Source organism: Nothobranchius furzeri, chromosome 12 (assembly GCF_043380555.1).
Source record: "Nothobranchius furzeri strain GRZ-AD chromosome 12, NfurGRZ-RIMD1, whole genome shotgun sequence".
Taxonomy (NCBI): domain Eukaryota; kingdom Metazoa; phylum Chordata; class Actinopteri; order Cyprinodontiformes; family Nothobranchiidae; genus Nothobranchius; species Nothobranchius furzeri.
Genome location: NC_091752.1, coordinates 60704720 through 60732313, shown reverse-complemented (window position 1 = coordinate 60732313; position 27594 = coordinate 60704720). Strand labels below are relative to the sequence as shown.

Here is a 27594-nt window from a genome sequence, read left to right as displayed (position 1 = left end):
ACTCTGGAACAGGGTCCATCTGGACTCATCAGACCACATGACCTTCTCATTGCTCCAGAGTCCAATCTTGATGCTCCCTAGCAAATTGAAGCCTTTTCTACCGATTTGCCTCACTGATTAGTGGTTTTCTTATGGCTACACAGCTGTTCAGTCCTAATCCCTTGAGCTCCCTTCACACTGTGCATGTGGAAATGCTCTTAATTTCACTATTAAACAGCCATGAGTTCTACTGTTGTTTTTCTTTGATTAAATTTCACCAAACGCTGAAGTCATCGCCAATCACGATCATTCAGGATTTTTTTCCCAGCTACATTTCTTCCTCAAAGAAGACATGTGCCCAGTGTCCTTCCAGTTTATAATCCTGTATTAATGTGATCATTTCTGCAGCCTCCTTATAAGTTCTCTCCGCTCAATGCATGCCAATGATTTGACGCTTCTCAGAATAACATGGTTGTTTAAAAATAAGAAGCAAGTCATTGCAGCAGTTGGGGTTAAATAACTTGTTGCCAACTGAAAGATAATCACCCATGCAGACAGCTCCCATTTCTGGATAAGCAGTTCTATTGGTCAAGGTTCCCACCACACAATCAACGTCACACGGACATGCAGATTAGGTCTGTATTGAGTCTGTCAGTCTAGACAAATTCTAGAAATCTGCTGGACGGGGAAACCATGGCCATTGTTTGGATGTCTAAATATGACCCTGCTTGGATGTCAAAATAACGTGAAAAATTTTGAACCTTGGGTTGGGGCGCTTTTCACGTCTAAAACAGGTGCAAAAAATAACATTAAAAATATTGTTGCTCGCAGCTCAGAGACGTCGTACTGACGTCTTTTCCAGGTTATTTTCACACATCCAGTTTCGGTCCTCTGAATGTGCAGACTGTGACCCCAGTTGACGTCTTTCATCAACATCTTGTGGACCTCTGGTATTGACGTATACATGACCTCCAGATATGGGCTAAAGCTGGTCCAAAGGGGGTCGTTTTGGACGTCCTTTCAACAAAATATTGTTACTTAGCTTTAAACATATTTTATACTATCATTAATATGAAATAGAAATAAAACATGATTGATAATTTGAATAAACTGATAATTTGAATAAACTGAGGTATTCAATATCTATCTGAGGTATTTTATATCTGTCTGAGGTATTTTATATCTGTCTGTCTGTCTGTCTGCTTCTACCTAAAGCTATACTTTGTATAAACAGATATTAACAGAAATTTTATAACACAGAATAAAACACTCCTTGTTAAGTGACAATTAACATGTCAATAATGTGTACAATTTTGTGATGTTAGCACATGAGTTTGAGCTCAGACATCTGCTCGCTCCGCAGAACTTCCTGACACCACAGCTAAATCTTGGCCATCGTTTCTCCCTCTGGCTTGTCTCTGGGGCGTGCAGCAGACTCATAACTGTATGGTTGTGGTTCACCGTAAATATAATTATAAACATGCACCAGAGATGTGGTGGAGCCTCTCAAGAATGCATCATTAATGTTAAATTAAGCATTTGATCAACAGGTGTGTGTGTGAGAGTGTGTGTGGTAAATGAGAAGAATATTGAATAAGATTGGTGGGCTTGATTTACTTGTGTAGTATGTTTTGTGTACCTGTCATTCCAGCAAGTCAGGTGTTCATAAACCTGTCTAAAATTAGCATAAATGTTACAAGAATGAACAATCTAATTTTGACTAGTGCCCATATGAGGAAGACCTGATGGTGTAAATACAAGACGTCCAGAAGACGTTTAAAAAAATATGTCATCTGGCGTCACAGTCTGCACCGTGAGAAGACCAAAACTGGACGTGCAGAAACGACCTAGAAAAGAGGTTACCACAATGTGTCGGGGTGACCGTCCACAGCGACCTAATTTGGCCCAGAATTAGTCCCTATCTGGACTTCCTGAGGATGTCAGTACAGGGTGTTCAGGAGATGTGAATGAAAATACGCCATCGGGCATCAGTCTGCACCTTCAAGGGACCAAATCCGGACGTGCAGAAATGACCTGGAAAGGACGTCACTGCGACATGTCTGGGTGATGTACAAAGGATGTCCACAACAACCTCATTTGGACCAGAATTAGACCATATCTGGCAACTTTATAGAAGTAAGATTTTTTTAAAGGCAGAGGAGATACTTACTGGATTCTAATGGAGGGTGGGAGGTATCGGGGATTCTTGGGATATCACTACAAAACAGAAAGCAGCAAAACATCACTCTCTTGAGTTAACATTTAGATCAAAGGAAATGACATTGGAAATGCAACGGATAATAAAGCATGTGACAGCATTTTAACAGAAATAAAGCAGCAGTGTAACGTTCTCCTGATGCTCAGATGAAAAATGATCATGTGGTTCAATGACTTGGAGAACCAACAGGAAGATGGGAGGCATGCCACTTTCAGGACTCCAGTGTTTGGGAGAGGCTTTGACATATTGGTGAAGGTTGTGTCATGAGGTGAAATAATAATGGATGAAAACAAGCAGTTTGGTTCTGCTAGCAGCACCATTGTTCCTTCTCTTCCCCATCCATAGATGCAAAAGCTGAGAGATATGTGAAGCACTTATCAGATTAGTTTTATATACTTGGAACTTCTCCTCCTTGAACCGTCATCTTATCGTGGTGGAGGAGTTTTAGTGCCCTAATGATCCTAGGAGCTATGTTGTCTGGGGCACTTTGTGCCCCTGGTAGGGTCTCCCATGACAAATTGGTCTTAGGTGAAGGGTGAGACAAAGAACGGTTCACAGGATCTTTCATGGAGGTAAAGTCAAAGAGTCGGCGTACCCGGCCCGGAGGGATACCGGGGTCCCACCCTGGAGCCAGGCCTGGGGTTGGGGCCCGTGAGCGAGCGCCTGGTGGCTGGGCTTTCACCCATGGGGCCCGGCCGGGCCCAGCCCAAACCAGATACATGGGCTCATCCAACTGTGGACCCACCACCCGCGGGAGGAACATGAAGGGTCCGGTGCAATGTGGATCGGGTGGCAGACCAAGGCGGGAGCCTTGGCGGTCCGATCCCCGGACAAGAAAACTGGTTTTTGGGACATGGAATGTCACCTCGCTGGCGGGCAAGGAGCAGGAGCTTGTGGCAGAAGTTGAGCGGTACCGGCTAGATATAGTCGGACTCACCTCGACACATAGCATTGGCTCTGGAACCCAAGTCCTTCAGAGGGGTTGGACACTCTCCTTTGCTGAAGTTGCTCCGGGTGAGAGGCGGAGGGCTGGGGTTGACTTTTTGTTAGTCCCAAGACTCTCTGCCTGTGTGTAGGGGTTTACCTCGGGGGACGAGAGGGTAGCTTCCCTGCGCCTTCGGGTCGGGGAACGGGTTCTGACTGTTGTTTGTGCTTATGGGCCAAATATCAGTTCAGAGTACCCACCCTTTTTGGAGTCCCTGGGACAAGTGCTAGATAGTACTCCATCAGGGGGACTCCATTGTCCTGCTGGGGGACTTCAATGCTCACGTGGGCAATGACAGCTTAACCTGGAGGGATGTGATTGGGAGAAACGGCCCGCCTGATCTGAACTCGAGTGGTGTTTCGTTATTGGACTTCTGTGCAAGCCACAGTTTGGCCATAACGAACACCATGTTCAAACATAAGGATGCCCATCGGTACACTTGGTACCAGGGCAGACTAGGTCGCAGGTCAATGATAGACTTTGTAGTCATATCATCTGACCTGCGGCCGTATGCTTTGGACACCCGAGTGAAGAGAGGAGCGGAGCTGTCAACCTGGTGGTGAGTTGGATCAGATGGCAGGGGAAGATGCCGCGCAGACCTGGCAGACCCAAACGCATAGTGAGGGTCTGCTGGGAACGCCTGGCAGAAGAACATGTTAAGACGGTCTTCAACTCCCACCTCCGGCAGAGCTTTGACCGCATCCCGAGAGCAGTGGGGGACATTGACTCCGAGTGGGCCTTGTTCCACTCTGCGATTGTTGAGGCGGCTGTTGCTAGCTGTGGTCTCAAGGTGGCCGGTGCCAGTCGTGGTGGCAACCCCCGTACCCGCTGGTGGACACCAGAGGTTCGGGGAGCCGTCAGGCTGAAGAAGGAGGCCTACAGGGCGTGGCTGGTCTGTGGGTCTCCGGAGGAAGCAGACAGGTACCGGATAGCCAAGCGGGGTGCAGCAGTGGCAGTTGCCGAGGCAAAATCTCCGGTGTGGGAGGAGTTTGGTGAGGCCATGGAGAAAGACTATCGATCGGCTCCAAAGAGGTTCTGGCAAACTGTCCGGCGCCTCAGGAGAGGAAGGCAGCAACTCACTCACACTGTTTACAGTGGGGATGGGGAGATGCTGACATCAACTGAGGCTATAGTCGGACGGTGGAAGGAATACTTTGAGGAGCTCCTCAATCCCACCTATGCGCATTCCGAGGAGGAACCAGAGCCGGGAGACCTGGGGATGGACTGTCCAATCTCGGGGGCAGAAGTTGCTGAGGTAGTCAAACAACTACACAGCGGCGGAGCCCCGGGGACGGATTAGGTTCATCCTGGGTATCTCAAAACTGTGGATGTTGTAGGGCTGTCATGGTTGACACATCTCTGCAACATTGCGTGGTCATCGGGGGCAGTTCCTGTGGAGTGGCAGACCAGGGTGGTGGTCCCCATCTTTAAGAAGGGTGACCTGAGGGTGTGTTCCAACCATTGGGGGATCACACTCCTCAGCCTCCCTGGGAAGGTCTACTCCAAGGTACTGGAGAGGAGGGTCTGATCGATAGTTGAATCTCAGATTGAGGAGGAGCAATGTGGTTTTCGTCCTGGCCGTGGAACTGTGGACAAGCTCTATACCCTTGCAAGGGTGTTGGAGGGGGTATGGGAGTTTGCCCAACCAATCCACATGTGCTTTGTGGATTTGGAGAAGGCTTATGACCGTGTCCCCAGGGGCACCCTGTGGGGGACGCTCCAGGAGTATGGGGTGAGTGGCTTTCTGTTAAGGGCCATTCATTCCCTTTACCAGAGGAGCGTGAGTTTGGTCCGCATAGCCGGCAGTAAGTCGGACCTGTTCCCGGTGAGGGTTGGACTCCGCCAGGGCTGCCCTTTGTCACCGGTTCTGTTAATTACCTTTATGGACAGAATTTCTAGGCGCAGCCTTGGTGTGGAGTGTGTCGAGTTTGGTGGCAGGAGAATCTCGTCTCTGCTTTTTGCGGATGATGTGGTCCTCCTAGCTTCATCCAGCTCTGACCTTCAGCTCTTGCTGGGTAGGTTCGCGGCCGAGTATGAAGCGGCTGGGATGAGGATCAGCACCTCCAAATCTGAGACCATGGTTCTCGACCGGAAAAGGGTGGCTTGCCACCTCCGGGTCGGGGGAGAGGTCCTACCTCAAGTGGAGGAGTTTAAGTATCTCGGGGTCTTGTTCACGAGTGAGGGTGAGAGGGATCGGGAGATCGACAGGCGGATTGGTTCAGTATCTTCAGTGATACGGATGCTGAGCCGATCTGTCGTGGTGAAGAGGGAGCTGAGCCAGAAAGCCAGGCTCTCGATTTACCGGTCGATCTACGTCCCAATCCTCACCTATGGTCATGAGCTTTGGGTAATGACCGAAAGAACAAGATCGCGGATACAAGCGGCCGGAATGAGTTTCCTCCGTAGGGTGGCCGGGCTCAGCCTTAGAGATAGGGTGGGGGGCTCGGACATTCGGGAGGGACTCGGAGTAGAACCACTGCTCCTCCAGATCGAAAGGAGCCAGTTGAGGTGGTTTGGGCATCTGGTCAGGATGCCTCCTGGACACCTCCCCGGGGAGGTGTTTCGGGCATGTCCTGCCGGCAGGAGACCCCCGGGTCGACCCAGGACACGTTGGAGAGGTTACATCTCCAATTTAGTCCAGGAAAGCCTTGGGGTCCTGCCGGAGGAGCTGGTGGAGAAGGCCGGGGAGAGGACGGTCTGGAGCTCCCTAGTTGGGATGCTGCCCCCGCGACCCGGACCCGGATAAGCGGAGGAAGACGACGACGATACTTGTAACTTCAGCTGTTTTTTATGTCAGAGGCATTGCAACAGTTCTGCTAAAAAAATTAACATTTACTTCTACGGTTGTACACATCACACAATAAAACTTATTTTGGGAGAAATGTGTTGGAAAGTCAAACTACCAACCAAACACCCTGCCCCTTTGAGACCTTTTAGGTAAACTGTTGTCGAGATAATTATTCTTATTAATAAAAGATGTGTGAAACATGTCTGTTATTAGTAATATGATCAGGAACATACAGGTAAAGATAGGAACAAACGAATGGAACATGTCAGTTTGGAGCAGTGAAGATGGGTTTGCACCCCTACTGATTATGTGTTTGGTTTACTGTCTGCTTGGTGAGGAAAGAGTCTACTTATGGCATGAGACATTGTTGATCTGTTTCCAGCTTGGACTAACACAAATAAGTAATAAACCTTTAAGTGGAACCCTGAAGCTATGCTTCTTGGGTAGTTGGGCTGATTCTCCTATGGAAAAGCAGTTCTGGCTTTGGGGCCAAACTAAGCACAAATCAGAAAATGAAGAGACAACACTACTTCTTGGTTATTGAAACTGGTTTTAGAAACATTGAGCTTTACTTGCTAGGGAAGAATTTGAGTTGAGCTGGGTGGGACCAAATAGGATAAATAATTAGGATCCTCTGAACGCTCAGCAGGGGTCTATAGCAGCAATATTTTAGAAAGAAAATAGACTATATTATTCAGCTTGGGTGAGAGACAGTGAACAGCAGTTGGTTTAATTGTGGGTGAGACAATGGGGTTAAGGATTCTGGTGGAAGTGCTTCTGTGGAACACTGAAATGTGCTCCATCTGACAGCAGTGTGACCTGGGAAGAACACACCTGCGCAAGATCATGGGTAGAAAAACAATTTATTTGGAATAGTTGACCAGGTCCCTCTCATTAAAGGTGGAACAGGAGATGTTTTATTATTGTTCATGCAAGCTGCTTTTTGAATGTACACAAGTCTGACATCCAACTCTCTTACTGCAGGCTTTCCCCAATGTTTTCCCCAATAATTAAGATTGATGAGGCTATTCCAGGATTGTGCATTTCAGAAGTCATTCATTTTTGACCAAAATTGTATTTGTTGGTTGCCACTGGTGTGTGAAGAGCATTTCAAACAATATAGAAAAAAGTGCTCGAGAAACATCATCCACTCCATCGTTAAAAATGGGAACAAGAGGATGTGTTTCAACTAGAGAGTGAGAGTCCAACTCCGAGTTCAACCTCTGATCCAGCAGGAAACGTGGGGTTTTCATCCCAGTGATGGAGGGGTTTTCCAAAATCACACTCAAAGCAATGGCTTTCATAGAGCCCTCTAGAGGGGACTTTATAGGTATTGGGTTTGGAGCTTACGAAGGGTCATTCAATTCTCGTATAGCCACAATAAGAATTGGTTCACATAGCCACGGTTACGCCTGAGTTGTTTCCAGCAAGTGTTTGACTACACCAGGTTTTCCAGTGGTCCCTGATTCCGATTATAGCCTTTAAAGACAGATTTTTAGTTGCAGCCAAGGAACAGAGACCCTCTGAGACTGTATTAGATCATGTGATCCTGTTGGCTTCATCAAGCTTGAATATCCAACAGGCTGATGTGGGAAAGACCAGCATGTGTAAGTCTCAGGACATGGTCCTTAACTTGAAAACTCAAGGTCCAGGTTGGGACTTCTACCAATGCGCAATGGTTAGCACTGTTGCCTTGCAGCACGAAGGTTGCAGATTCGAAACTCGGCTGCGGCCTTTCTGTGTGGAGTTGCATGTTCTCCCCATGCATGCGTGGGTTTCCTCCGGGTGCTCCGGTTTCCCCCACAGATCACAACATGCCTTATAGGTTATAAATTGTAAGTCGCTTTGGATAAAAGCGTCTGCTAAATGAATAAACTTAAACATAAACATAAACCTAAGCAGAGGTAGTTCAAGTGTCTTGGAGCCTTTAAGAGTGTAGAACGATGCAAATTAGCAGCATGTGGTGTAAGATGGAAACTTTCAAATTATCATGTATTCCACCTTCCAACCTTCGCCTATGGTCTTGAGGGTAAAGCTTGTTTCACACAGAATGTGGTATGGAGAAGGTCTGGGTTCCTTACAGACTGCCATTCACACTGAACATCTCTGAATGTCTCGCTTCCTGTTTGGCTCATGAAATTTCTTTACCTTCATGACAATCAGCATGTGGCATTTGGAAAAATAGACTCTGTGTTGAAACTTTCCATAGCTCCGCATCCAGATCAGAGCTGCACCGTAGCCGGTTGAATGCTCTGATTGGACTCAGTGATGTTTGAGCGGAAGACGCTCTGAAACTGAACCACATTCTGTGTGAAAAAGGTTTAATGACCAAGAAGGTAAAACTTTGATTTAAAGCAGATTCCTTCTGAGAGGTTACGGTGAAGCAGAGTTGATGTAGCCTGGCAAGCCAGACTAAATAAATGCATTATTTAGTCTGGCCACGCTCCATTGACGGCTCTCGGTTGTGGGGCGGGTTCTACCGTTGTCTTTCAAATGATCTCCTCATTCCACTGGACAATGAATGTGACATCTTGTTTCACTCTGTTGCATCATCCCACCCACCAGGCATATAGAGTGCCCTGATTGGCCCACAAAGCGGATAAAGCTCTGTGATTTGTTCACTAAGCAGATAGAGCACTATGATTGGCCCACCATTATGGACCAATCGCAGCTCTTTATGTGTTTGAAACCCCTCTAGAGAGCTGTGATTGGCCAGCCAGAATGCTGTTGGGGCTGCAGAGGTCAGTGGAGCATTCCTAGACCAAACTTTGCAAAGCAAGAATTTGGTCTAGTTCACTCTCATCTGCAGCAAAATGAGCCAGCTTGGGAGGTTGGAGTATCTGGCAAGAACGCTCTCTGGACACCCGCTAAGGGCCGAGCTTCAGGGGTGGAAAATATGCAGGTTAAATTTAAAGTAATGTTATTTCTCATTTGAATCTCATTCAGCAGCTTTTCTTTTTTATTTGAATTTAATATTAAGCTGATAAGTGTTTCAATGACCATGACAATTGTTTCACTGGAGCCATTTTGGATCTCATCAGCTTAACTTTGGAAAGCAAGCTATTTTAACAAAAGTTGTGTTTTGATCAATTAGCATCCCAACTAAAAAAGTGTAGTTTAGTCCATCGAGTCATCCATTACAGCACCAGCACAGCAAAATAAATGAAAAATAAAACTTTTTAAGGACCTGAAAATAAATGCAAAATGAAAACTGTAAGGAGGACAAAAAAAGAGGATTACTTACTGATATTTTCTATACACCCTTCACGAGTGTTTGGAGAGAAAGTATCACATTCAAATTTTTTCTCAGCAGTATGAAGTCAAATGTGAAGGTAATAACAAAATGCAAGAGGGACCAGCAGCATTACCTCTAATAAAGTCTAATTCTGTGTGCGATTCAACAAACACTAAATCTGAATCTGACTTCACCTGAACTGTTTAGTTTAGTAAGTCTTTAAAATTGTGTGATTTACTTTTTCAAATTTGTTTGCAGCAGTCATGCTTTCCCAACAGGGAGCCTGGTCGGCTCAAGGGTCCCCGGAAGAGCAAAACAATGAATGCAAGACGAAACTAAAATAGCTATTTTCTAATCCGCTTTACGCCCTGGATCACACATATGTTGTACTTATATTTAAATGAAAACTAATGATGGATGTTTCGACCATGCCAGTCACAGACTTTGAGATTCATCAACTTGTAAAAGTTCCTAATTAGCATGACTACACACCAGACATGGACTTGTCGCGTTGGTGACCACAGAATCTCCTCTCCCCAAAGTAGCTGCTACTGAGCACACGGCCAGATTCATGGTGGTTCTTTCCTCCTGAGGGAAGGATTTGGTGTTTGCTGAACTTACAGCCCTTTTCCCTCAGTTTTCTCCGTGTCTTCTTCGATAACATCATTTTCATGAGGCGCATTTGAAGTCCTGGGCTTATTTTCACACGAAACCTAAAATAACGTTTCCCCCGTTCAAAAATAAGCACTTTCTTGGTATCAAAAAGCATCTTTTAAATTCACTGACATCATATGTGAAATCCATGGCACATAACAAGCGGAATTAGAAAATAGTGTTTTTAGCCGTGTTGACTTGCATTCATGTTATCGTTCTTCCGGGGAAACATGATGCGGAAGTAGATGGGCATGGCTTAGGCTCCCTATATATTGTTTTAAAAGAAAACGTTGCCTTATGTTTAAACTATTCAATTTAATGCGGCACATTTTCACTATCTCATTAGTTCAATGCATTTTTATGCAAACGAGGAATAGTTTAAAGTCTAATGAAAATAAAATTATCTTTAATCTTAAAAATCAAAACTACCTTATGAAACTTTTAATTTCATAGAATCCCTACCAACAAAAAAGGATTCAAGTCATTATGAGCGCTGCTGCCGTGATTCCGGGCTGAACGATTTCAGGAAAAGGTTCAATTTGAATTTTTCTGTCAGTAATTGCAGATTCAATATGATTGATGATTTTCTTCAAATCAAGCTTCAGCACAAAGTTTACAATGTATTTCTACAATCTGGGCAAGAAATGGCATCGTTACATCACAGGTACTAATTGGAGCGTTTTCTGGATCGCCTGAATGCTGGAGGAGGAGGAGGACAGAGAGGGGAAACCGAGTGGGAGCAGCTAATTGGGCCTAAAAGATGACCACAGCCTTAGCAACGGCACAAAAGACAAATTCCAGAAAACTGGTCCCCATTAGGTTGTTCAGCCCTAGTTCTAATGTCATCTTTCACTTCCATCACAATCTTTGAATGAGTTTACAAACTGGTTTGTATGTCTTTATTATTACACCTTTATTCTATCAAACATGTAAGTCCCCGTCTTAAAGGGGACCGCTGCTTCTGATCCGATACACAACTACACCTGTAAAACCACACTCATAACCCAAACCAATGGTTAGGTTTACTTCCCGACTCACCCAATTGGCCTGGACACCACCAACTCCACCTGAGGCTCAGACTGAGACTCCAAGATGATGTTATACACTTCCTTCATTGTTGCGCCCGGCAACAGCTTCCCATTCCATTGCAAAACTTCATCCCCTGAAACCAGACATTCACGTACAGAACATGTGCTGATGTTAAACACTCACCTCATTCCGTACAACAGCTGGATGTGATGCGTGTCTACTTTTATTCCATATTGTATTAAAAAAAACATGCTTACGAAGGCCCAAACAACAAGGTTTAACAGTACACAAAACTATTACTAAAACACATAAATCAACATAAAAATGCAACTTATAGACATTTGCAGAAATGTTTTTTTTTCCAGCAGTGCTGGTTCAGTGTGTACCTGCTCTGAGATGTCCCACCACTTCAGCCAGACTTCCTTTCTTCACTTTGGTGATGAAGGCACCTAATCTCCCTGACTCAGTGACTCTGCCTCCCACCACCTCCAGAGAAACACACACCAAGGAGGTCTGATTTAAAATCACATAAATCACATTGTAAATATTATACTCGACAAATGATGGTGCCCCTGACCTTTAGCCCGAGCAAAGCACCGGCCTCTTTAGGTATGGTGGTGCTCCTCTTACTGAGAGTGATGTGTCCAATCAGATGGTCTCCCTCCTTGGAAGGCTGCCAGGTTACAGGATGCTACAGAGAGTTTGACAAAGATTACCACATGTGGGCACTCAATGACAGACTCACAAATATAAACACATAAGCTAGAAAATTCAAATACACTTAGTCTTGATCAAAATCAAAACATGCACACTCCGTCAGATGTAACCAACACAGACATAAACACAACATGTAAAAAAAAAAACACCAAAACCCCAGCCCGGGCAAGATGCTGGCCCCCTCCACACAGTGAAGGGAAGAATGTGTCGACATTACTGCATGTGCTTCAGAATTGATCACGATACAGATTTTAGGCCATATCGCCCATTCCTAGTAAACATGAAACAGGCTGAAGCCCAAACACCATAACGGATGACAAATACAGACAAAACAGTGACTCACGTGCCATCCAGTGGGGTCGTGTGGGTAACACTCCCAGTCTCCTCCTACAAGACAAAAATACATTGTGATGAACTGAAGTTGGAGCAGCAAACACACACACACACACACACACACACACACACACACACACACACACACACACACACACACACACACACACACACACACACACAGTACAAACAATACAATAACTCAAAAAAAACTAACATACACTCTAACACACAAATACTCCGATCTCATAACTCACTCACAGAAAGAAAATTAATGTGTATCTCAAATTTGTAGAATAAACAAACAGAAAGACAGTTAGTACAATTTAGGCTCCAGACTAAAACATTGGTACCATTCAGTCACTGACGGAAGAACCAGAAATACCTTGAAACTGACAAAAATAATAAATATAAATTCTATGAAATTTACCCAATGAAAGTCAGGCATTGCTTTTCAACCGTGCTTCAGTGGAATGATTAAAAAAATAAAGTGATGAACGGGCCTGGACAAAAATGATGCTACCCCAACTTCATATTTTGTTGCACAACCTTTTGAGGCGATGCTGCATTTAAATCGTTCCTGTAACTGTTAATACGACTTCTGCTCCTCTCAGCAGGTATTTTGGCCCACTCCTCATGAGCAATCTGGTGTTTCAGGTTTGAAGGGCGCCTTTTCCAGACGGCATGTTTAACTCCTCCTAAAGATGCTCAAAAGGCTCGAGGTAAGGACTTAGAAGGCCCCTTTAGAATATGCGATGTTTTCCTCTTAGCCACACTTGGGCGTTCTTAGCTGTGTCATCGTCCATCGTATGACCGATAACTGAGACCAAGCTTCCTGACACTGGCCAGCACATTTCTCTCTAGAAGGCCTTCATAGTCTTGAGATTTCATTGTACCCTGCACTGATTCAAGAAACGCTGTGCCAGATGCAGCACAACAGCCCCTGAACATAACACAGCCTCCTCCATGTTTCACAGTAGGAAAAGTTTACTTTTCTTGATGTGCTTCATTTTTTCGTCTGTGAACTTAGAGCTGATGTGTTTTGGCTCCCTTGGTTCCATTGTTGTCTCACCTGCCCATAGGACATCCTCCCAGAAGCTTTCTGAATTGTCAACATGTAGTTTGACATATTCCAGCCTGTTTTTTTGTTTTTTTGTGATTTGATTTCAACAATGGTGTCCTCCTTGGTCATCTCCCATGTAGTCCACTTAGGCTCAATCAACAATGGATGGTGCAATCTGACACTGATGTTCCTGGAGATTGAAGTTCAACTGGGATCTCTTTAGAGGTTTTTCTGGGCTCTTTTGTTACCTTTCGGATTATCCATCTCTTTGATTAGTCATCAATTTTGCTTCTGTGGTCACAATCAGGGAGGTTGGCTACAGTCTCATGGGTCTGAAGTAACTCTAGTCACAGGAACATCCAGCTGCTTGGAGATGGTCTTATAGCCTTTACCTTTAACATGCTTGTCTACAATATATTTTTTTTAATCGCCTGAGTCAAGCCAAGTAAATTCATTTTTTATTTGTAAAGCCCTTTTACACGCCCAGGTGGGAGAACAAAGTGCTGGACACATCATGGAACAATCACATGCACAACCAGTGGCGGGTCATCCATAGGGGGCGCTAGGGCACCGCCCTACAGGTCTCACAGGAAGAAAAAGAAGATAGGAATCACAAAACATTAAAAAAAAATACATGAAAATTAAACGGAACGATGTCTACATCATACAGACTGTAGTGCTGTGTATAATCTGCATTTAAGTGTAGTTTAAAAATGTTATTTACACTTTTACCACTACTGAATCCTCTTGTGATGTATTTACTGTTACTTTTAGCTGCCGCAGACTCTACCATAGACCTACGCTAACTGACTATAGTAGAGCCTTTGGTCGCAGGGACACAAACCCTGCAAAGTCATGCTCAGAAGACCGGCAGGGCGGAGTCTCAGCTCAGACCAAGAAAGAACTGGAAATTCTCCACAGTTAACCATCCTCGGTTGTTGTAGAGCAGCTGAGGACACCTTCTGGAGTTTTGTTATTGTGAAGAACCAGAAAATGTTTGAATGTGTCATCAGAGACTTTTGAACATGCTCCTGTACGTAAAAAATTGATTATTTTTATTATAACATGGATTATTATGACCTTAAACCAGCAAAGGTAGGAAATTGGTGAATATTAAGCAGTTTCTGGAACTATTTAGCTGTTAATGCCTGTAGGAGTGATGCGTAAGAATGGTGATATGGCGTCCCCTGGTGGTGATATATGGATAGTGCATCTAAGTCGCCCCAACCACAAATTTCAGACTTAATTATTAGAATTATGAGCGATGAGGCTCATAAACATGAACACCTATCTAATCCATGTTTCTCCTGAAAACCTTTTGTTTTTTACTAGAAATATGATGAAATAATGATTAATTATTTAAGTTTTTGCCACCTTATGTTTAGTGAGCATTTTTATATTCTTTTTTTCTGCTTGCTTGAAGAATTTTGCTGCTGGTTTAAAAAAACAGGAATGTGACTCGACATTACTAATATCTGAAAGATTTTTTTTTCAAATAAACTGTCATTTCTTTTATTTAGCTGCCCATAAACCATAATTTTGTAAGGAAGCAAATGGAAAAGAAATGTGTCAATAGTAAAAATGTATTAAAAGACCTTGTTATTCATGCACACCTGTTAAATTGCACCCCACCCCAAAAAAATAAAAATCACCAGCTGCCACTGTGCATGACAATAGCTCTAAAATAAAATAAAAACTGAATAAAATAGTACTTAAAAGAGACGGTAAGTGCAAATTTCATCTCAACCAACTTGTAGGAGTCATTTATGTATTATTTCAGTTGCATTATACCTAAGATAGGAGGCAGCCCAGCTGATCGGTTGTAGCCACACCTGCTTATTTAAGCTGCGAGAGATCAGTCTCAGGTGTTGCTGAGACAGAGCGCAAGCAGTTTTTACTACGTGGCCAGGACTGGGTGGCTGAGTGACCAGGATTACGTGGGCTGTCACTGGGGCAAGTAAACATGAAGAAACTGCTGTGTTAAGCATAACTGTGTTAACTGGATCATGGAAAGATGAAAGAAGACAAAGAAACAAACATAGTAGGAGTACATTCAAGCTGCAGGTTCTTTAAACACGCATAAGACCACCGTCCACATCAGTAACCAGTATGGCTAAGGAATGGGGCTCTGGCATTACAATACAAATACTAAAGAGTAATAATGCGTGTTCAAACATGACTTAAAGGATGCGGGGGGTGGAGCCTGCCTAATATTCATGGGCAAAATGATAAATGGCCTGTATTTGATATAGCGTCTTCTAGAGTTCTGGAACCCCCCAAGGTGCTGTACAACACAAGCACTCATTCGACCATTCATAGACACATTCACACCCTGGTGGTTATGAGCTACGTTGTAGCTACAGCTGACCTGGGGCGCACTGACAGAGGCGAGGCAGCCGAACAAAGGTGCCATTGGTCCCTCCGACCACTACTGGCAGGCAAAGGGGGTTAAGTGTCTTGCCCAAGGACTCTTGTGTCCCAAATGCAACAGACTGAGCAGGGCTCAAAACTGTAACCTTCTGATTACAAGGCGAGCACTAAACTACTGTGCCCCCGTCGCCCCGAGACAACGCATGCAAGGTATTCCACAGAGTTGGAGCCATTTTTGGAAAATGCGTCATGCACTTGAGACCGGTGTTGCCAACTCAGCGACTTTGTCGCTGTTCCTAACGACTTTTTGACCCCCCTCAATGACTTGTTTTCCAAAAAGCGCCTAGCGACAAACCTAGCGACATTTCTCAGGACCCGTTGCTACTTTCTGTAGAACTTTCTTGTAGATATTCCTGACAGATAAGCCACAAAGAAACCATTTGCACTCTGAACCGTTCTACCGGGAGTAAGGAAAGAGAACGATAATCTGCACATGTGCACGAGAACTGACCAATCATAAACCGTTTTCGGCCGGGCGAAGACAAAGGTACAGCAGCAGAGCTGGAGACCGCCGGCTTACGTCTGCTGCTGCTGCAGGCTCACGCTTCTACTAGAGTCGGCGCAGGCGTCAACCTGCGATCTCTGGTTCTGCATCCGTCAGACACTTTGGTTTTTCCTGCATTTGGCAAATAAAGTCAACAGGAGTTTCAACTACCGTCCCGTTTACACACGCAGCTCTGTGGCTCATCTGAATTTCCTTCAGTGACACAGGGATGGTTATACTATGAGACACCCGCTCCCTTTTGCTCGGTGCGCCATTATTATCATGATGGAGAGAAAACTAGAGAAGTTGAGAAACTATGAGGTGTAAAAAAACTGCTTTTTAGGAAAATGGCTGTGAGAACGAGGAGAGCAGGAGGTCTGAGTTATATCCTACAACAGAACTGTTTGGATCACCACACCATATCTGTCTTAATGTCACTGTATTGATACTTTTGGAATTTATTGTACATATCAAAGCAATTTGGGCCGTGGCGTGATTACGTCATCAATATGTAAATTAGCATGTGACGTCATCTGGCGACATCTAGCGACTTTTGGGGGGGACTTCAGCTACTTTCAGTCAAAAACAGTTGGCGACACTGCTTGAGACCGGAGCCTAGAGGACAAAATGACCAGCAAGTTCTGATCAGCCGAGCAAAGCGACCCGGATAGGACAAAGTCAATAAGCCTGCCTGTCACGTATGTAGGAGCAATGGTGAAAAAAGGTGGAAAAAAGCAGGTCTTCACAATATTATTCACTTGGCTGTGAAACTTCAGTACGTGTTCTATAATGACTCCCAAGTTCATAGGGGAAACTGGTAGTCCCTTGCCTATCTTTTGGCCTAAACACAATAACTTCAATCTTATTATCATTGCACTTTAGGAAATTTGAATCGACCCAATATTTCACAAGACACAACTCTTTCCTTCACTTCCTCTGGTCCATGTTGGGTGTGGTTCACTCCATGTCACCAAACAACACGGTACCTGGAGTTCTATATATATAAGCCCCAGTGTTGGGAACGTTACTTTAAAAAAGTAATTAGTTATAGTTACTGATTACTTTGTCAAAAAAGTAACTCAGTTACTAACTGAGTTACAAGATCATAAAAGTAACTAATTACCAACAAAAATAACTACTTAGTTACTTTTTTCATTAAAGAATGCAAGAATTACTACAATAGTAAAATATAAATGACTAATGACTGGAACATAATAAAATGTATGTCCAAATGTTTTTTATAAACCTGAATAATTTCAATAAATAAGCACTCAACAGGAGGAACTACTAACAGGAACATTACACTTATCTAGACTATTAAAAGGTCACTGTGTGATATTTAACAAGACCCCAATCAGCTAAAATTTAAAATTGCAAATAGAAACACCTGTAAAGGTTCCCGAGCCTTTAAATGGTATCTCGGTCTAGTTAAATTACAGAAATAAATGTAATTTTGCACAGTATTCTAATTTTTCCAGCTTCACATAATTGTGTGTTTTTAGTAGCATTTCTGTTGCTGGTAATCCAGTAATGGTTAAATAAATAAATAAAATCCTTTAAAATTACACTAGAAGAGACACAAATTTGATGGAGGACTTAAATGTACTAACGTGGGTCGGACACAACCACAGAAGAGCTGAAGCTGGGTGGTAAACACACACAGTTGTTCTAATAACACCTGAGCTCCATGACGTCTGAGACTGATGCATCAGTGTTACAGCGGGACTAAAGACATGATCAGAAACAGGTTACAGCTGGATGATCTAGGAAGGTAGAAGATCAGGACGTCTGAGCGATGAACAGGTGAGCGGACCTTCGGGACGTCCTGCTGTCACGCTAAGAAGGTCATGGCTGCAGACCCGCAGATTCACTGCTGCAGATTCCCACCTGCAGCAGCGAATCTGCGGGGGGTCTGCAGCCGTAGACTATTCATCATGTCTTCCTCATTCTTCAGGGCCGTGATGCTCTTGGATGAAAACATCTACCTCTTTAGCTCCTGATCAGCTGATGACAGCTTCAACACACCGTGCTGCTTAACGCACGCATTTCCTTATCAGTAACAGAAACGACATTTTGATAAAAGAAGACGTGGGCCGCTGCTGTAAAAAAAAGTGAGGCGCGAACCGGAAAAGCTTCTGCCGATCACAATTCAACAACGGATTATGAAAGAACGGATAACGCTCGAAACACGCAGATTCTTCCTGATGTGAGAGGTGAGTCTCCACTTTGTTTTGGTTGTTTTGGCGTCGACATCATCCTAGCGCACCGACACCTCTCTCCCTGGCTGCAGCTGAAGTGTGGCGGTCAGAAAGCCTGTTGCTCAACGTTCGACAAGCACATAGTAACGCACAACCTTCCGTCCCCAGTAACGGTAACGGCGTTGCAACGGCGGGAAAAGTAATTAATTAGATTATTCCGTTACCTATAAAAGAACGCCGTTAGAAACGCCGTTATACTTAAACGGCGTTACTCCCAACACTGATAAGCCCACTAACTGAGAACAAGATTGTAAACAGATGTGATGCCAATTAGTGGACATACCTTCAATGTACATGTTCATCTTTCAGTCTTAGTCCAGGGGTACCATAATTTTTTGTCCAGGCCTTTTCCGTGAGTTTTAAAAAAATAATTCTATTGACACATGTTTAAAAAGACTCTGGAGCTTAGACTCTATTAAACCTGGATGGTTGGAACTTTCTACAGCAAGATAAGTCTGCTGTGCCCCAGACAAGCTGGTTCCCAAAGTCAGAGACTCTCTTGGTCAGCTTGCTTCTCACACCAAACCCTCCATCATGAATCTTGGTGCGACCTTTGACCCAGCTCTCATCCTGGATTCTCATGTCAGTTCTCTTGTTCGCTCTTCCTTCTTCCATCTCAGGAACGTTGCAAAGCTGAGTCCCATTCTGTCTTGACTTGAGACAGTTCTCCACACCTTCATCTCCTCACGCTTAGACTACTGTAACTCTCTTTTCACGTGTCTGAGCAGAACCTCTCTGATATCAACCTGATTGATCTTTGAATGTTTAATCAGAAGATTCTAGGGTTATTTGCTTCTTTAGGGACCATAAACACACTTTGTACTTATTCAGTCAGGTATATAGTTTATGAAATAAATTTAATTATTTTTTTCCTAAACTAATGATACATGACAATATATGAATAATGAGATGTGGTGTAATGGATATGGAGTGATTTAATGTGATGTGTGAAATGTAATGGAAGCTAAATGCGTTAGCAAAACCATTATTTGTATCTGAAAGAAATTGTGAAGTCTGGGTTGTAAAAGAATTTGCTATTTGATAAAAATTAGAGAATTGCTTATTTATAAAAGTCACCAGACTCCAGTATGCAGGCTTACGATACCCTTGGTATGAGTTGCTCTCGGCGGTCCAGAGGGGCGGTCCGAGTGGTCCTGATTTGGCCGAATCGGGAGTCAGATAGAAACTGAATTAATCGGGAAGTAATTCTTGTTTTAATAAACCACAATGTTATGAGTTTTGGCCAAGTTTGGCAAATAAGAACTTTACACGTTTTGAGTCTTAATCAACATTCCTCAGAAGAAGAAGAAGAAGAAGAAGAAGAAGAAGAAGAAAATATCATTTCTATAGCGCCTCTCAAGATAAAAATCACGAGGCGCTTCACAAAAAACAAAAAATGTAAAAATATAAAAAAGAATTTAGAAAGTGGTTAAAATATATTTAAAATTAGCAAAAAATAGACAATTGTTATTAAAAAGTGTAAAGAAAGAGGGAGAGTGAATAGGAAAGAGGGAAATCAGTGGATCCTGAGGAAGGTGGAATAGGTGGGGAGAGCAGAATAAAGAGAGTGGTGAAGAAGGTCATACAAAAGCCAGCTTGAACAAGTGAGTTTTTTGCCTCGCTTGTCTCCCGGTCCCCAGCTGTGGGTAATGAGTAATCATGGATCAGCTGTTCAAAGCTGCTCTCCTGCCCTCGGTATACAAGAAGGTACAGGGAAGTGTGGACACGGAGGTGTTGTCTCTTTTCTCTTCTCCTCAAGGTGCCCTTGTGTTTAGCTTCGTTCGTTAGCATACTCTAGATTCGGATTGACTTTTGGATTGACCTTAGACCGGCCCTTGACTTCGACTTTCGCTTTGCCCGAGCGTCACTGATTTTCAGGAAGACTCATGTTTTATTTAGAATTACAAATAAGAGTATTTCAGTTAATTAGTTTCCCTCTTTCCAGCCCTTTTTGGCTTGGCTCCTTTTGTTAGATGTTTTTTCCATCCATGAACTCCTGTGTTTTTTTTAAATAAAATCCCTTCTTTTGGACACTTACATTTTGTTATTATTCCTCCCACACTCACACCTTATTGCTCCCTCAACAACATCGCTCCTAGCAAGCAGAGGGACGTAATAACGTGGGGGCTCGTCCGGGATTTATTATTTTATTCCTGAAATTGTGTGTGTGTAAGGACTCTAACCTTGTGTTTGTGTCCCTTAGAGTCGGAGCATGGCCTCCTTTGACCTGCTTGCCTTTATGGTGGCTCCTTCGCGCCGGCTTCTGGAGAGTTGCAGCAAAGCCGATCTGCAGCGGGTTGCTGCCCATTTCAGTCTCCCTCTGCCGAAGCAGCTGACCAAGGCTGCTCTTCGTAAATTGGTGGTGGACTACTTGGAGACCCAGGGAATACTCACTTCCCCGTCCCCTCCTGGTGCGTCTTTGCCGCCCTCGGACGAGAAAACCGGCCGGCTCGTTCAGAAGAGGGAGACCCTCGCCTCGGCTCCGCCTTCTTCCTCAGATGAAGATTCGCCTCTGGCGTCTGACTCGTCAGGAGCACGTTCTCCCCGTACTCCGCTCACTGAAGCCCGACTGAAGCTGCGACTGGCTCGTTCAAAGATGGAAGCGGAGGAAAGGACTCTCGAAAGGACCCTCCATCATGAAATGGAGCTAAAAAGACTGGACACTGAGGTTCGTCTTCAGGAAATCGCTCTCCAGATGAGGACTCTGGAAGCTGCCGCGGCTTCGAACCAGATGGCTGCCGACCGTTCTTTGCCTTTGTCTCAGTCACCACATGAACTGTCCTGAGACGCCATGTCTCATACCGCTGCCACATCGTTGCCGCCCGCCGTCGACGTCTCCAAGCTAGTTGCCCTGCTTCCACCCTTCTGAGAGACTAAAGTGGATGGGTATTTTCCTGCTTTCGAGCGGATTACGGTGACTCTCCAGTGGCCTCGTGAGGTGTGGTCATTGCTTTTGCAGTGCAGGCTCACAGGTAAGGCCCTTCAGGTAATTTCAGCTCTGTCTCTAACGGACAGTTCTAATTATGAATGTGTAAAAGCTGCCGTGTTAAATGCTTATGAGCTCGTTCCTGAAGCTTATCGTCAGCGCTTTCGTTTTGAAAAACCTCGGCCTAATCAGACTTATGTTGAATATGCTCATGAGAAATCTGTCCTCTTTGAAAAATGGTGCTCTTCTTCAGGGGTAGACTCCTTAGCTGACCTCAAAGAGCTAATTATGGTGGAGGAGTTTACAAGACACGTGCCTGAGAGGCTCATTTTGTATTTGAACGAACAGAAGGTCTCAACTCTTTCAGCTGTTGCACAGTTAGCAGATGAGTTTAAGCTAACGCATCGGTCTTGGGAGTCCAGAGCTGACCCTGGTCGATGTAGGAGATCCTCTGACACCTCCTCTGACCCTAGTGACCTTCCGGAGTGCTTCTACTGTCACGAAAAAGGTCATTTCATTAGAGATTGTTTTCGTCTCCAACAAAAAAACCGGAGGAGCGTAAATCCCCCTTCACCAAAGCCCGTAGCTGCTTGTGCTGTTGTCTCAAAAAGGTTGGGTAACTGTGAAACCCCTCACTCGAGTTTTAAACCGTTTTTGTCTGCTGGGGTGGTGTCTATGTTAGGAAGCCATATTGGCCAGGAAGTTGTGTTTAAGAGATACCGGAGCTGCTCAAACCCTGATGAAATGGAATGTGCTACCATTTTCTGTGACCAGCCAGGCTGGTCCTTCTGTGTTGTTGTGGGGTATTGACATGGACTCTGTTCCCGCGGAGGTTCATTATATTAATCTCTCCTGCCCTTTGGTTACTGGTGACCTAAAAGTAGCCATTTTAGAGAAGTTGCTGATCCAGGGAGTAGACATGATTTTGGCAAACGACGCTGCTGGTGGATTAGTTTTGCCCCCTCCTGACCTCATTAGTTTTGCCCCCTCCTGAGCTCATCTCTCCTCCAGTAACCTCTGCCGACTCAGATTTACTACCTGCTTGTGTGTTGACTCGCGCTCAGCTTAAAAAGGACCCGGAAGTCTTGCTTAACCACTCGGTGTTTAAAATGTTGCCTGATGTTACAGAGACAGGTCTGGCTGTAAAAACACCTAACCCGACCTCTAGAGGAACTCGGGTGGATTTGCCTATTGTATGTACGTCGTTGGGTGATGCTCAGAAAATGGACAAAAATCAGATGTCTCGTTTTGCTCACGGTGACGCTGCTCCCACGTTCGATAAAATGCAGGTTTCGTGTCCGTTTCGCTTGGACCCCGAAGTGCCAAAGTGCGTTTTGTGTCCCTGCAAATCTTACTGTGTGTGCTCCTGTTCAAGTTGCTCCAGATCTCACTCGATCTTTCAAGCTGGACGTCAACGCCAGCCAAGCAGGGGCTGGAGCTGTCCTCGCCCAGGAGGATGACACCGATCCTGGTCTTCCAGTATGCTATTTCATCTCGGAGATTCAATTGTGCACAATTGGACTGTCCGACCTTCGAAACAGGGAAACTAGCCCTTTGATAAAGTTCTGCTCTATTTTTCTCTGTCTGAGTTGTAACCCGTTCGTTGACTTATGTTATTTCTTTCAGACACAGCCCTCTAGACTGGCCAGCGGCTGATGTGTTGGGCCCTCCTGCTCCAGGAAATCAACCTGGAGATTCGCCACAAGAAGGGCTCTGTCATCCTCATCATGACCGCTTTGTCCCGCAGTTTTAATAATGAGGCTCCCTTGTAGGTTTTTGTTTTTAGGTACCCTCAGTCTACGAGAAGGTACAGGGAAGTGTGGACACGGAGGTGTTCACTCTTTTCTCTTCTCCTCGAGGTGCCCTTGTGTTTAGCTTCGTTCGTTAGCATACTCTAGATTCGGATTGACTTTTGGATTGACCCTAGACCGGCTCTTGACTTCGACTTTGCCCGAGCGTCACTGCTTTTCAGGATGACTCATGTTTTATTTAGAATTACAAAAATAAGAGTATTTCAGTTAATTAGTTTCCCTCTTTCCAGCCCTTTTTGGCTTGGCTCCTTTTGTTAGACGTTTTTTCCATCCGTGAACTCCTGTGTTTTTTTTAATAAAATCCTTTCTTTTGGACACTTACACTTTGTTATTATTCCTCCCACACTCACACCTTATTGCTCCCTCAACAACATCTCTCCTAGCAAGCAGAAGGACGTAATAGCCACTCAGATAAACAAACAGGGAGGTACGTCCTCGGTGCATCTTGGGCGATCGTGAACGAACTGAAGGACAAAAGAGTCTGGCGATCATAGGAGACGGTAGTAGGGACACTACTGAAGAGGACTGCAGACAGGAGCAAGGTGGCAAAGAGGAGGTTAGTGGAGAAAAGCTTGAAAAAGTGGCCGGTGACCGCGGCTAAGCCAAGCACAGGTGCCATCTTGTTACCGACCAGATCACGTGCTTCTTCATATACAAAGATGTTTTAACACTCTATGAATGAGAATGTTTAATACTCTTATGTGAGGTGAATATTAACCTTAATACGTATCTTGTAAACAATGATTAACTTGTTAAATCAAACACATACTGATTTGTGAAATAAATGGATCATTGTAAGAACACTATTCATTTTAAATTCATTGATTCAAGCACAGATTATTCAAACATTTAATTTAAACATCTTGTTCATTCAACACATATGATAACTGTAACTTACAAATGTAAAGTCCTGTAGGAGCTTCAAGTAGATAGTGAGGAATGCAGCAGTCTGGCTTTCACACAGAGAGTGCAGGACCTTTGCTGGAGACCTTGACAGTTTATGTCTTCTTGTATGAAAACAAGCACTGACCAGAACTTTCTGGATTTGGAGGCCTGATAGATATTGGGTTTATGCCTGTAGATGGAAGGTTATCCTGTGGTCAGTTGCATGGTGAAAGTTGACCCTTTAGGTACGTTACACAAATCTAGAGGAGATCTGTTTGGAGGAGTGGGCCAAAATCCCTGTTAATGTGCAAATTTGGTCAAGAACTACAGGAAACCTTTGACATCCGTATTTGACATCTTTGCCAAAAATAAGCACAAATTATTTTAGTTGTTTAAATACTTATCTGCAGCAGTGCAATACAAATAAGTTCTTATACGATGTCCTGAATTTTTTAAAATGCTGTCTCTCACAGTGGGAAGGCACCTACAATGTGAATTTCAGACCTCTCCATGTTTTCTTAGTGGGAGTGGGAGTAAAATCACAGGGTGTTCACATTCTTATGTTCTACACTGTTTCGGTGAACTGCAATTTTCAAATCTCTTCATAGATTTTCAACAGGATGCAGGTCACATTAGGGTGTTCACTTTTTTCTTCTTCAGCCCCCATGTCATCTGTGTGCTTTAGATCATTATGTTGAAAGGTGAATCTTCTAAGCCCAAACAGCCATTCCTCCCCATCCCCGCATATTTTTCTCCTCCTGCTCCCTCACATCATCACATAAACATGCACATAGGACCTTGGGGGGTGGACAGTCAGGGAGTGCGGGTATGGACCCCATTTCCGCATTCCTGTGGCAACCTGCCCCCCAATTTTATTTGCACCTTAAACACTTCCACCAACGACATTCCACGCAAACACACACTTAGGGCCTTGGGAGTGAGCACATTCAACGGCACTTGGCAGGGGGATTTCTCAGCCTCATCCCGAGTGCCGGTTCCCACTTCCAATTTTAAACTGCACTTAGACACCGAGGGCTGTGGGTGCAAGTGGGGTGGTACGGTGGCATCAGCTGGCATAGGCCAGACAATGCCCGCACTGCCCGCTCACCACAGCCACGAAATACACCTCATCAACACTCACTAACACCATATTGGAGCAGGCAGAAGGAGACTAGGGGGTCTTAGCACACCTCTGTTGTCACTTGGCTTCCTGGGGCTGGAGGCTAGGAGGGAGATCTGGCCATCCAGTTGGGGTCTGGGGTAGTGGGTTGCTGTGCTCAACGTTGGGCGAGGGAGCCTGCTCATCAGCACCCCAGCAGAAAGGGTCAAACTCTTGGAACCGGTAGTGGTTGTACCCCATGTGCAGCAGTACCGGGACCAGAGTGAATAGGGTGTGTATGGGGAGCATGAGTGGGTGTCCGGCATGCATTTTTGTAAGTCTTTGGTTGTATGTGTATGTGTGAGCATGAGGGAGGGAGTGTGTGACTGTGTTTGTGTATGACTGTGTATGTCAGGTGGGGCCTTTGACTCCTCCCTTCTCCTGGGACTTCTTTTGGTGATACAGATCTTCGTCTCCCCTCTCCCTGCATTTTGAATTTAGCATCAATGCATCATCTCATGCATTCTCTAGTCAGCATTACACTCCCTACTTTACTCACTATTTGTCCCTCACTGCTCTCCGTAGCTGTTTCCTGATTGCAGGGAGGTGGCATAAGCAACACTCCGGTCAGCAGCCGTGGTGAAAAGGCTCGCTAAAACACACACAACCATATCAAAATAATAAAAGTCACAAAGCTAAATGCAAAGTTTAGAGCAGAACATTGACCAAGACGTTCTGTGATCGAGCAGACACGTGGCAAGACACTTAATGACCGCTTAGAGATTAAGCAAGCTAGTGGCTAATGCTAGCAGCTAGCCACAATCGAGTATGGTGTGCTTCTTCAAGGATTCATAATCGTTAATGTCCACATCTTAATGCATCAATTGTTAGATTATTGTCTTAGAACAAGATCATGAGCACAAGTGACAGAAATCAGTATTTAATGTTTTAAACCCCACCACGGGTCTCCGGAGCCGAGCGCGGACCTCCCTGTCCCGGACCGGTACCGACCGATGTGGGCCACAGAAGTCCGTCTTTTCAGCTGTACAAAACACCCTCAGGCACGGAGATAGAGGCGTTGTTTCTCTTATCTGGAAACCTGTGGACTCGATGTCCAGACAGGCTGGAGTTGGTACAGCCTTCACACACTATAGTTTATCAACATGAACACAATCCAACACTAGTAAACACACACACTGACTGGATAACATGACCTCTCTTCTCTAAAACTAGCCACTCTCCACACTGAGCTGAGGCAGCCTAGCTTCTAACTCCCTTTGGTTATGTCAGAGGTTCAGCTTTAGAAACAAGAGAAAGGAACTTTTTATGTTTGTTTATTTGGCAGATGCTTTTATCCAAAGCGACTTACAATTTATAATCTATAGGGCATGTTGTGATCTGTGGGGGAAACCAGAGTACCCGGAGGAAACCCACGCATGCACGGGGAGAACACGTAACTCCACGCAGAAAGGCCGCAGCCCAGTTTCGAACCTGCAACCTTCATGCTGTGAGGGAACAGTGCTAACCACTGCGCCACCATGCAGCCCACCTTTTACTAGAAAACTCTGCTGTTATGTATTTTAAAATGAAATATCCACAATAAACATTTCAAATAGTATTTTCTGGACAGCATTTTATATGAATTAGAAAAGATTTTTCAAATTGAGTGTGAATTCTAGTCCAAAACATTATCACTCGATTTTGACTAAATGTAGTTTTTTTTTTCTTTAGTCAAACATTGATTTTTTTTTTTCAAGGACAAGGTGATGACCATTGTACACTAATCATGTGAAACTCTCACAAATGTGGGCGGACCACTGAATTTCCCACATGGGCTGAAACTCAAAGGGCCACTGTGGCTAGTTTTTTGGGGCAGAACCCACTGTGGGGTGCCCACATAATATAAGTTAATAAATAGATAAAGTGCCAACATCCAGTGGGCTGGTCCAGGGCACCCCACAAAGAATCAGCATGGGATGGATTTTGGCAGATTCATCTGTAGGTTGCCTTTAACTAAATCTAAATGGGGCCCACATGGGAAAACAAGTACGGGCCCCACCACCACAAACGGCCATGGTGGGCCCTATTCCTTGTGGCACTCAGCACATGCAGTGGTATGGTAAATGGTAAAGGGCCTGCATTTGATCTTGGGCTTTTGTGCCCATCCCCCTCAGGCAGTTTTTGTTTACTTTAAGTGCGTAAAATTCTATATTTTGTCAACATATTTAACACCATCTCTTACCTCTTTCACTGACACTTTCGATCTCGGCGTCCTCACAGCTGCTGTACTCAGGCGTAGTCCCCCCTTCATCCTCAGAGCTGCTCATGCTGGTCTGTCTCCTGCCCTGCCCCAGCCCCTTTTTTGATTTGTACGGCCTTGGCGGAGGTGGCCGCAGGGATTCTGACTGGTCAGAACTCAGTGAATCATTGCGCAGCATGCTCTCTGCTTTGTCCCACTTGGTCCGTTTCACTCCAGGTCCCTGACTGGTTACAGACCCAGGCGCTGACCTAGGAGGTTCTCTGAGGTCAGGGGGAGGAGCTTGCTGTAAACCAGTACACTCACATGGCCCACCACCCACCGTCCTCTGTCCAGGTCGCGCAGCATCTCCAAATTCCCCTGAGCCCACACTACAACCCAGGGCGGGCACAGGGAGGCTGCTTCCTCCAGGGGGCAACACTCCTGCTTGTCGAGGGGCGGTT

At 44.7% G+C, this 27594-nt stretch overlaps 1 protein-coding gene across 8 annotated transcripts in view; it reads right to left on the bottom strand.

Moving 5' to 3' along the window:
- The window catches only part of rims1a (regulating synaptic membrane exocytosis 1a), a 241813-nt gene that overhangs the window by 97499 nt on the left and 116720 nt on the right, over positions 1-27594 (bottom strand). For all 8 annotated transcript variants that reach the window (XM_070542783.1, XM_070542782.1, XM_070542781.1 and 5 more), the window contains 6 exons: positions 27137-27594; positions 11949-11992; positions 11466-11579; positions 11275-11374; positions 10898-11021; positions 2150-2196 (listed from right to left, as the gene is read on the bottom strand). The exon at positions 27137-27594 is cut by the window's right edge and continues 228 nt beyond it. In XM_070542783.1, the coding sequence (XP_070398884.1) occupies positions 2150-2196; positions 10898-11021; positions 11275-11374; positions 11466-11579; positions 11949-11992; positions 27137-27594 (887 nt within the window). The remainder of the gene's footprint in view (positions 1-2149; positions 2197-10897; positions 11022-11274; positions 11375-11465; positions 11580-11948; positions 11993-27136) is intronic.